The sequence below is a fragment of the Castor canadensis genome, chromosome 2, assembly GCF_047511655.1.
Source record: "Castor canadensis chromosome 2, mCasCan1.hap1v2, whole genome shotgun sequence".
NCBI classification, from domain to species: Eukaryota; Metazoa; Chordata; class Mammalia; order Rodentia; family Castoridae; genus Castor; species Castor canadensis.
The window spans coordinates 72,691,168-72,703,269 of record NC_133387.1 but is presented as its reverse complement, the minus strand read 5'-3'; the positions used below and the strand labels follow the sequence as shown (position 1 = coordinate 72,703,269).

The window sequence follows — 12,102 nt, the reverse complement described above, 5'->3', positions numbered from 1 at the left end:
TGCATGAGAAATATAGTCTGTCAAGGTGCCTTCTTCTTGCCCCTGCTATACCAACACTAGTCTAGTCAGTAGGATATTACTGGAGGGAAATGATAGTTGTTATAGATTAACATCAGCTTAATGGCTATAGAAACAGGCTCTCCGGCACCGAAGGCAGGCTAATCAGCTACCTCTCACTCACCACAAGAACCATTGACAAGATTTAACCATTGCCTTTCCCTACCACTTCCTGTCTACTTAAGAGAGAAAACAGAAGCCATTAGACAGGAACTTCCTTAACTTCCTGTGCTCTCTCCCCTGCCAAATACAAACTTATTTCCATTCTTCCTTTCTTCCTGTCCTCTGACTCGGAGGATAAAGGCAAGACTCCTTCCCTCCAAGGCTAATTCTTTTATCTACTGCCCTCAGGTCCTTCCTCCCTCCTGACTCCTCTGAGATCTTGCCCCTCCTGATGTCCTCTGTCTTCCTCCATATCTATAAATTTCCTCTATCTTGACACTACTCACAGTATAAAGATGCTATAGCACTTTCCTTTACAAAAAAATTTTTAATAGTCCTCTTCCCTTCCCACCATGACAACCAGCCTAGATGTAGCACCAGTCTTCACTCACTGTCTGCCCTTCCTTATATCCTATTTGTTCTCTAGGCTACTTCTAAACCCACCATTCAAGTGAAGCTGCTCACCCCAAGGCTAAAGTTACTGGCCAAAAATAATCTTCCTTTCCTTGACTTCCTGTAGCAGGTGATGTTGATTACACTTCCTGAAAATCCCTCATCTCTTTGACAAGTTTACTGAGTTGCATACTTTTTGCTCTTTGAGGACTTATCTCTCTCTGCTTTTAAATTATCATATCATTGTTGTAATGGGGGTACATTATGACATTTATAAAAGATCTTGCAATATATCATAATTGAATTCACTTCCTCCATCATTCTACTTTATTCCGCCTCTCCCCCCATTCCTGGAATAGTTTCAACAGGTCTCATTTTTCCATTTACATACATGTATACATAGCATTTCCTCCATAGTAACTCTCCTATACCTTTCCTTATATCCTCCCCCCTCCCACTGGTACCAACCCCCAAACAGGACCTATTCTATTCATTTTTGCTTGTTTAAGATAGCTACACAGGGAGTTTCCTTGTGGAAATTTATATATATATATAAATTGGTTCATCTCTATTTTTCTTCTTTCTGCCTTAGTCCCTTTCTTGTAGCATTTTCAACACATTTGAAAATTCTACATTCATTCTTATATAGAGCGTACAACAACCATATTCACCTTCTTAACTTCCTCCTTTTAACCTGCCTCTAGTGTATGTGACCGCTCTTCCATTAGAGTGATGATGCAGGGCCTTGCTAAGTTTCCCAGACTGGCCTCAAACTTGCGATCCGCCTGCCTCAGCCTCCAGAGTAAATGGGACAACAGTCCTCTGCCACCATAATTGGCTGCCTAGGGGTTTTCTTATTTAAGAGATCTGGGGCAGTTGCAAAGTTTTTCATGCTGAAAAATCCCAGGCTCCATACATACTAAAATAGGTATAGTTGTATGGCTATTCCTGTACTTTTTTTTTTGGTGGGACTGGGGTTTGATATGTCTGTACATTTTTTAATAGTTACTTTAAGATATTTTAGACTTATAAAAACAGTGTAAAATTATCTGTATAGCCTTCACCCAAGTCCTTTTACATGAACTATGGCATTTTCATCAAAACTAATATTGATAAAATATTGTGAACAGAAAGTTTATTTGGATTGCATAAATCTTCCACTAATGTCATTTTTCTGTTCCAAGATCCATTCAATGCATTTAAACTGTCAGGTCTCCATAATCTCAAACACTTACTTATTCCCTCAGTACCTTTATGTGCACTGGTTCTTCCCTCCTTTGGTCAAAGACACCCTTTCCAATACAGCCTTCCTTCCCTTCCCCAGCAGAGTGGTTTTCGTGGTTGTTATATAGTTTTAGTCGGTATAACTATAAGTACACAGACCAGAGGTGTAAAACTCTCAAGGCAGGGACTATGTTAGTATCGTTGTTACATTTCTAGCCCTGAATTGAAAGACAGGAAAGAAGTAGGAATTTAATAAATGTATAATAATGATATTAAGGATGAATAGGCTTATTGAAAAAGTCCTCACAAGACAATATTTTACAACCAAAAAGTATTTAAATCTGGTTTTCATTAACTAGTATTATAGAGTTTCAAATGGATTATCTAACTAGTATTAGAGAGTTTCAACTGGATTATCTAACTTACTGTAATTTTAATTTAATTCTCTACTGCCCACAAATCAAAGACCTTTAATTTGACTAATGTGCCATAAATTCTGTGCAGTTTTGTCTGAATAAATTATAGATGTGGATCTCTCAATTACATATCTTGGTAATTGCATATATCACATTTCTGGAAGGCTGTCCGTGACTGACCACGGTAGTTCTCTTTCACATATCTAAGACAGTGGTCAACAAATAGCTTAGGACATAATATAGCATTCACTGCTAGAACAACTGATTTTATTTGGAAGAGAAAATAGTCTATGAACAAGTTACATAATCTCAGAAGTGGAGAGTCTCTGCTACTATAAAGTCTGCATTTTAATATTTCTGTAAGAGTCTGAAGGGGCCTATCTCTGGTCAGATCTGAGTTCAGACCCAAGTATAGTAAAATAGAGAGCCAGTTCTCATTTCCTTATCTAATACTAACTTAACTCTATGCTTTTTTAAGATGACTTGCACAGATTCCAGCCTATCAAAGCAAACACAAGAACTTTGCTTTACTACATGACGTAATTTCATTCCCACAATCCAGTAGCCGGCCTTGTTCTCGCTAAAAGAACAGCTCAGTAAATTCTTCCTTTACGTGGACATTAGATCAAGGGCAAACACAACAAGGGGATTGGACTATGAGCACATGATAAAAGCGAGAGCACACAAGGGAGGGGTGAGGATAGGTAAGACACCTAAAAAACTAGCTAGCATTTGTTGCCCTTAACGCAGAGAAACTAAAGCAGATACCTTAAAGCAACTGAGGCCAATAGGAAAAGGGGAACAGGTACTAGAGAAAAGGTTAGATCAAAAAGAATTAACCTAGAAGGTAACACCCATGCACTGGAAATCAATGTGAGTCAATACCCTGTATAGCTATCCTTATCTCAACCAGCAAAAACCCTTGTTCCTTCCTATTATTGCTTATACTCTCTCTACAACAAAATTAGAAATAAGGGCAAAATAGTTTCTGCTGGGTATTGAGGGGGAGGGAGAGGGAGGGGGCAGAGTGGGTGGTAAGGGAGGGGGTGGGGGCAGGGGGGAGAAATGAACCAAGCCTTGTATGTACATATGAATAATAAAAGAAAAATGAAAAAAAAAATTCTTCCTTTACCAATCTGCCATCATACATGCGCAATAACATAGGTAGCACTTTAGCTGTATTTATGTTTCCCACAGAGAACAAATTCTTTAGTGAAAACAGTGTCTTCTTATTCTCACATCCATATTGCCTTTTTCCATGGCTACATTGGGTTTGATGGGGGGGGGGAATTCTTTTTTTCCAGAACCAAAACAGTGGATGTACAGGTGTTCCCCAGAATGCACATGATCCATACTTTACCGCCTGTTCATTTTGGGGATACTGTTGAACTTTACTATGATAACAGCCCATCTCCTGACTGCATGCGGAAAAGAATCTCAGAGCCGCAGTTTGGGGCTGCGGTGCTGGTATCTCTCATATATGCAGGCGTAAAAACACTCAGCCATGACTCTCTTATACCTGGCATTTGCAATTAAATTACTAACAGTTCCAAATCATACTTTCCAGCCTCATTTCTGTGGCTTCATTGACTTGGCCTTTTACCTAGGGAGAAGTTGTTCATTCTCATTTGTTTTCTCTGGTTCACATTCACTCACAATATAGACCTTCTCCCACCTGTATGAATAATGTCCCAGGTATTCACTCCAGAAAAGTGGGTACTGCTAACATTTTTCACTCCTAGTTTCTACTAGCAAACTGTGGATTTCCTGCACAATTAGGAGGCTGGATAGCCTTTTTGGCTAAAACGTCTTACTGTAGTACCCTACAGTACTACTTTCTAGAACCCTATTTCTGTTTTTCACTGCCCTGAACTCTCTTTCCTAGAGTCCCTGCCATCAAATGAAGGAGAGAAACTTTAAAAAAATAAATGAAGGGATGAATTATCTCTAGGTCATTTGTTGTGCTTCTGAGCCCCTGTTAGCTTTATCCACTTCTATCTCCCCCTCCTATCCACTCTATCCAGGTCACATAATCCTTTTTGTTCCTTGCATTGTATTAGAACATCGACTAGCCATTTTACTATAAGACTCAGAGTCCTATTTCTCATAGACCTATTTTGGAAGAGCTATTATTTATCTGCCTTAGCTACACCCAACATTCCATATTTTATGTAGAAGTCAAAAAAGTTAACTTCCTTAGAGCAAAATTTAATTAAAACAATAATGGAGAGAGACAGTGTTCCATGATAGTTGTGAATATCAACTTTGGTTCACATCCTGGTGCTGACACTTACTAATATTGTGACATTAGGAAAATCATATAAACACCTCAGGTTACAATATCCTGTGTCATGGGTTTCTGTGAGAAGAAAATATATGCAAAGTACATACCAGTGCCTGAAACAGTATGCCCTTCATTAACAGCAGTTGCCTGGATTGCTTTCTAAATGTCCAGTGTTTGTATTACGTGTTAAGATGCATGCAGAAAGGTATGCTACAAGCCTAGAAGAATTATTATGAAATTTCTTAGATTTTTCTAAGAAAAACCTCAGCAAAGAGGGATTACATGCTTTTCTTTACTTAGTTGATGGACAAAATTCTCTTTCCCTTCTCTCTCTCTTTCTCTCTCTGTCTTTCCACGCATGATTGTTCCTAGTGCAAGGTCTTCAAATAACTTTTGTGCCCAGAGTTTTCATATTAATGATTATATACTTGAATATTAATGTGAGGGTAATAGAGCTTAGCTATAAGAACCTGTCATTGTGTCATGTCTCAGACTCAGCTGCTAAAGTCTCAGCTTCCTGTACTGGAGGGAAGTAAAGTGAGCCAGAGTGATGGAACTTACTTGACCACAATGGCTGGCATTGAAGGCAGCTGAGTGTCCTATTACTCACAGCGCCCCCTAGAAACAGGACACAGACATCACATCTGCACTCACAGAGTGGTCAGTGCCATGACAGTGCAGCTAGGTAACCATTAAGCAGAAATTCCAAAACAGTCCAAGAGTCAATTAGTTGAGGGAAGGAGGCAATTAAGAGACACATCTACTGTACCAGAATTTCTGTGAACAGATGCACCATACCTGTCTAGAGAAGACTCCAGCTCTGGGGAGGAGGCCTAGAAATAGCTAGACAGTCTCTGGGCTGGGTCTGGCATGAGACTTTAGTCAGAACAGGCAGTGGTGCTTAGATGTGTGGAGGAAATGTCAGGCTGGGTATGGGAGACCTGAGCCTGTCCTTAACCCCATAGACCAAATCCAGTTAGGGGCCAGTGTGAATGTAGGTACTATGACTTCCTATGTCCTAGACCCTGTCACCGGGAACAAGCCTACAGGAGTGAGCAGTGACCCAGGATTCCAGAATATTGCTTTGCCTAAGCACTGTTCTACAGAAAGCAGTTGAAGTCCTTACTTTATAAGTACTCTTTAAACCACACATGTATTTCATGCAGTCTTCTGTCTGTATGAAATCTCCTGAAGTAATGAAAGAAAACACTTGGAGTTGTTGTAGTAGAAGGGATTATGAAGGCTGTTATTAGTTTGTATGGGTACTTCTGTTATGAGCTGGTCTGCTAGTAAGGACATCTTGTAATATTCTGATTCTATTTCTCAAGACTTAGAGACTAGAGGAGTCTTTCCTAAGCACTTATTAAAAAATATTTTGCAAATCACACAGAGTAGTCTCAAATACCACAGGGATTCTGTTGGTTAAACTCCTGCCTGTTGCTGGGATATTAGCATTGAAAATATTTTAACAATTTAAAGAAATAACAGTTCATATGAGTTTTTAAATTTATACCCCAAAGCTGGGCACCAGTGGCTCACACCTGTAGTCCTAGCTACTTGGGAAGTTGAGTTCAGGAGGATTATGGTTTGAGGCCAACCTGAGCAAAATGTTCATGAGACTCCATCTCACCTGAAAAAAGCTAAGTGTGGTAGTGTGTACCTATCATCCCAGTTGTGGCCATAAGCATAAAATATGAACTGTGATCAGGCCAATCCTGGCAAAAAAGCAAGATCCTGTCTCCAAAATAACCAAAGCAAAAAGTTCTAGAAGGATGGCTTAAGCATTGAGGGCCAAACCCTGAGTTCAAAACCCTGAGTTCAAACCCCAGTACAACCAAAAGAAAACAAAAATTATACTACAAATCAAGCTATGCCTGTTACAGTAGCTTTTCTCAAAATTTTAATTTAAGATTGCATTATCATTACAAAAGCACTATACAGGTAAACAAACTAAAACAAGAAGATCTTTGGTAACAGTGCATTTTGGAAGATCCCATGTGTCTTTTTACTGTCCACATTGGTGTGATGACAGCCTGGTGCCCCACATGCAGTTACACTGGTCCTCTGGCCAGTGGAAAGTCATCTCTGTGCTGCTACGTTAGCATCATAGGAACATCCAGGTCTCATCAGCAACTCTCCTGCTGTGTGAAAGTCAAGACAGTCCTTGGCTAAAACAGTAATTAGAGATGTGAAATTATATTTTTTGAGTCTATAATTCCTTTTCCATTGTTTGCTAACATGTTCTGTGAAGTAGAGATTTCCCTCACATAGTAGGACTCTTAAATTACCTGAAATACCATTTCCTTAATTGCTGGTTTTCACAGTGAGAAGTTTAGCAGCTGCCTGAGACGAGATATTGGAGAAATTTAAGCACCTTCAAAAAAAAAAAAAACAAAGAAAGAAAACCCTGTGGTCATTGCAAAGAGGATTTCTTTAGCATCTCCACTGAGTCAGGGCCTATGCTAAAGGTTTTATGTAAACTAATTCTTCTGCTAAGAAAATGAGGTTTTAGAGGTTTTAGGGAAAGACAACAGAAACCCTGAGTAGTTTAATAGCTTGATATGGTCAGTTACATTGGAAGTGACAGAGGTAGGATTTAAATTCAAATTGATCAGAATCTACAATCCATGCTTCATTCTTTTTACATATTTTCATTGCATTTTATTTAAAATCCGAATTTTGTTGATAATAATGCTATTTGAACTATTTCCTAGTTTATAAATGCTGGAAATGGAAATTATGCTGAATAATTCTTCTGAGGTTTCTCTTCCCTCTCTTTTATTTTCTTTTTAACACTTTTAACAGTGTGAAGAAAGCACGAACCTTCGGGATATTACCCGCTACCTCAAGCTTCCCTTTTCCAAGGGCATTTTCCTTGGAAATAATAATCAAACCATGAAGGCCACAAAGGAGTCTTTTTGGATAACATCTTTTCTCTGTTCCACAAAACTTACTCAAAATGGTAATGTATAATAATGTTTTATTTAAAGCCCTTGTACCCAAGTGCATGTGTGAATTTTAGTAAGCATATTCAGCAAATACTAAAGTTGTATTTAAGAACTTTACACAGGAAAATTTGTTGATCCTTCCATTGAAGATTTCCCATAAGATGGAAACAATAGTGACCCAATGATCTGTTCACTGCATGAAATTTAAGGACTTCAAAATTTTCCTAGTGTTGAAAACCATCTCTTCAAATAAACCGTTAAATTCTGGCTGCATTAAAAAAAAAAAAAAAGACAAAAAATACCACCACCTTAATCTCCTGTTTTATAGCTCCATAAACAGTGCTAATTGCAGGCTTTAGAATAAAGCCTCGGTTTTGTTGTTGTTGTTGTTTAATTAGATGGATATTGCTTTCCTGCTGTAGCATTACTTTTTATGTCAGTGATTGTTAGCAAGTTATGATTAATAAAACAAGCTCTTCTCCTCGGCAAATTGTTATGAAAACATCGTCTGTAATGAAAGAAGTAAATTAAGCATTTTTGAGTTGTTGATGGTTGCCATATAAGGCTTCTGGCTAGCATCCTGAATCCTATATTAATAAGCTAAATTCATTATGTTGAGGAGAATCACTTCATAATAAGGTATTGTATTTCATTGGAAGCTCCTGTGCCTAAACATTTATATTATTTGTTCTTTCTTTGGTGTCACGAAATAGCATTTATAGAAGGAAACATAGCTTTTCTCTTAGAATGTTGTTTCAGAAAAGAACCAAAATATAGCCTTACAATATTGACCCCTTTCAAAATTCCTCTCAATTTCAGCATGCAATACTGCTGTATTTATTTAGGACACCAAGTTATGATAAGTTATCCTAGACTTTATCAGTATTCAGTGGTTTTACTAAAATAAAACCTTCGTTGACTTTACCTAGTCAGTGATTTGGTAAGGCATTTACCAAACCTCCAGTATTTATTATGAGACCATTGTACCCCTAAGGAGCTTATGAAGATAATAAAATCAACCTGCTATTAACTCCCTTAGACTAAATTTATATTCATCCTATGTGGCTTAATTATATATCTGTTTTAGAGCTTACAATCCATTTAACTGAATGTCCCCAATAGAATATTTCAGGATTACAGCTATAACAATTACCACAGAGTTATTGGCTCAAATTTATTACTCTATAGATTTGGAATCAAAAGTCTAAAGTCACTTCACTCAGCTAATAATAGCGTTAGCAGACTGTACTCCTACTTAAGGCTCTGAGGTGAATCCTTTCTCTTACCTTTTCTAAATTCGAAAAGCTGCCTGCATTTCTTGGCTCATGGCCCCTTCCTCTCTGTCTTCAAAAATTAGTAGTATAGCATCTTCAAAATTCTCTAACTCTGACCTCTTCCATCTTTTAAGGACCTTTGGGATTACATTTGGCTAGAAAATCCAATAAATCTCCCTATTATAAGATCTTCAATTATGTCTATAAAGTCTCTTTTGCTAGGTAAGGTCAACATACTCACAGCTTGTAGGAATTAGGATGTCGACATCACTGGAGGCCATTATTTTGCATACCACGCAGGTAAACCTAAGAATAGATTCACTGCCATCAAAATATTTGGTCCTACATTCTGAATTTGCTCTTGTTCTAGGGCTTAAGATGTTAGAATTATAAACATAAGACAGGGAGACCCAAACCCTGAAAATTAGAAGTTGCTACTTTGTAAAATGAGAGTTCATTTTCATGCAAATATGGAAAATAAGCTATTCATGAGGTCATTATATTAAACACCTCACTATATGGAAGGCGGGATCAGAATTCCATGCAATGCCTGACTTGTTTTGGGAGACTAATAGAAGCTTCATTATGATTTGACGTTGATTAACCTTGTCAATGTAAGACAGCTCACAATGACCAGGGAAATGAATAGTGTGTTTCAAGAGATGGAAAAGGGAAAGGAAGTCAGTTGATCTTTCTGAAATTTACATGCTAGACACATATCTCTATGAAGAAACAATCCAGTTCCAAATTGGAATTAAATTGCTGTGTATTCATTTTACTTTACTTGGAAAATATACAAATCTCATTTCCACTACAATTAGACATTTAGCAAGTGATACAGTCTCCAGGAGCAGTTTCCTAGAGCACATTTGCCTTTCAGTATTCCTAAAACACTCTCCATATATTACCCAACTTTGTTAATGGACAGTGCACCAAGGTCAGTTGGACAGTGCACCAACACTATGTGGATATCTGTGATTGCCAGATCAAGTAGAGATTTTAAGTTCATAAGAGTAGGGGTCATGTCATCCACATATCTTACAGCTCTTGGCAGGTCAGAGACAAGCATATACTTAATAAATGCTTTTTGAGTAGAATGTAGAAAATTAATATTTTCAGTGTTAGATCATAGCTCCTCATTTTCAGCTAACATATCTTCAAATGACTGAAACAGACCTAGAGATGACACCCTGAGTACTTTGCATACTCGATCAATCACATGCAGACAGACATAACTGCTGTGAACCTGCATTTGCTCCTGAGATTCATCAGCCTTCTTGTAGAAAGGGTTATCTGGGCCATTGTAGTCAGTTTTCTGGGTCTGCTTATAAGGATCCTATTCCCTTCTGCTGCCTCTAGGGAGGCCACTTTGTGGCCTACAGAGCCTCCTCCTGCCCCACACTGTTCACATTGGCCAGGGCTCTGAGCATCTGTGCAGCTGCCCTAACTTCAAAGGGAAGGAGGAGAAAGCCAGACTGAGAGCTGGGGTGGGGGTGGAGTGGGAAGTGAGGAGTGAAGGGCAGAAGAAAATGCCTTGGGAGATTTTAAAAGAGAAGATGCCATGGAGGGAAGGAAACCCCGAGTTTGATACAGGAAGGAAGAAATAGGACAGAAGGAAGAAGCAAACCAACTAGAAGGATAAAGAGCCCTGCTCTGTTATTGTGGGTCTCACTCTAGAAATATCTGATGTTCTAAATAAATCCAAGCAGTTTTTAAAAGGTTTCAATCACGCCCCCAGGATGTCTGAGTTAGATATGAATTACTCAGGGGTTTTTGTTATGAAAATACTGTTATCTCTATTTTGAAATCAGTATTTTAAATTTTTCTTCGCCTTCTCTTACCTGTTTATTGTACATAAACATGCCTGCTTGGTACGGGTTGAGTATCCTTTATCTGAAACGCTTGATACCAGAAGTGTTTCAGATATTGGGTTTTTTTGTTTTTTTGTGGGTTTTTATTCTTCGAATTTTGGAATATTTTCATACACATGAGGTATCTTGGGTATGACAGTCAAGTCTAATTGACATTTCATGTACACCTCGTACACATAACCTGGAGATAATTTTATACAATATTTGCACCAGCATTTTGACTGCAACCCCTTGCATGAGGTCAAGTTTGGAATTTTGCATCATGGCAGTGTTCAAAAGGTTTGGATTCTGGAGCATTTCAGCTCTTGGATTTTCAGATTAGAGACCCTCAAATTGTATTACAGTTTTTACTGTAGGTCCTTCTGTAGTTTTTTCTCTTGAATCTGGTTTTGGTGCTTCTCTTTCCTCTTGAGATATTTATGCTTTTTCTCATTTCTGTCCACTACACATTTTCTTTTTATCTTAACTACTTCCTTGATTTTGTGGGGTTGGTAGAAGTAGTGTTGTTTCTTTGTTGGTCACTTTGTCTCTTAGCAAGTCCTATTTGGGTTTCTTTTGAAATAAGGGTTTTGAAGTAAATTTCTCACTATTCTGCCTGGTAAATCCCTGATGGTCTCTCTCAGCTCCCTGAGCACTGAGACCAGCCCTACCAAGTGTTATCTCACGTGCACCTGTCCTGTTAGTTCTTCCTGCCTTCACTTGCCTGCAGCTGCCACTGTCACCTGCTCCTTTTGGAGGCTAATGAAACTGGGACCCCATTTACTCCAAGGTTTTCTAAATTCTGCCCAAGAAAGATAAGGAAAGAGCGTACTCTCTCCCCAGGGGTCCCACGTGTCAACTTCTGACAGGGAGGCAATTGAAGAGTTGGGCTCTGTGCTTGCCCAGAATCTGACATGAAAGCCTGCTTGTGAAAGTCCAGGAACTGATACTCTCAGATTCAGGCACTCACTAGATGATCTGCCCGTTCACTGAGCTTGCTGGCATTGTGCAGGGACCCTTTCGTCCTGCAGGGTTTGGGTCACATTGTCAATAAAGAACTTCATTGGTGGGAGGGAACTGGTTACTAGGCAGAATATTTGTGTTTAGGGGTCCAAACATAAACAGAACAGGTTTCCAGCCCTCAAGAGACTGTCATCTTACCAGGTGGAGCCAGAAAGTCATCCAACAAATGTTTGTGAGCTGCCTACTCTGTTCTTGATGCTCAGAGTACAGTGGGACCTATGTCAGCCTGTTTTCTCTTGGACTTGACTATCAAGTGGGGGCACAGACAAATAAATAAGTGACTGCAATCATAAAATAAGTGCTGCTATGTGGTGGGAGTACCGGTTAGCTAGGGGTTTCAGGCACACCTTCCTAGGTGAGGCAACATCTAACCTGAGAACTGAAGAATGACTAGGAGCATTGGGAGGGAAAGACAATTAGAATACACTGAAATAAAACTCATCTGAGAGAGGCTGGTCACACTCTGTGGGA

General features: G+C 38.8%; 1 protein-coding gene across 5 annotated transcripts in view; it reads left to right on the top strand.

The window, feature by feature from the left end:
• The window catches only part of Dock4 (dedicator of cytokinesis 4), a 433,717-nt gene that overhangs the window by 285,265 nt on the left and 136,350 nt on the right, over positions 1 to 12,102 (top strand). For all 5 annotated transcript variants that reach the window (XM_074065045.1, XM_074065044.1, XM_074065046.1 and 2 more), the window contains exon 17: positions 7,342 to 7,498. In XM_074065045.1, the coding sequence (XP_073921146.1) occupies positions 7,342 to 7,498 (157 nt within the window). The remainder of the gene's footprint in view (positions 1 to 7,341; positions 7,499 to 12,102) is intronic.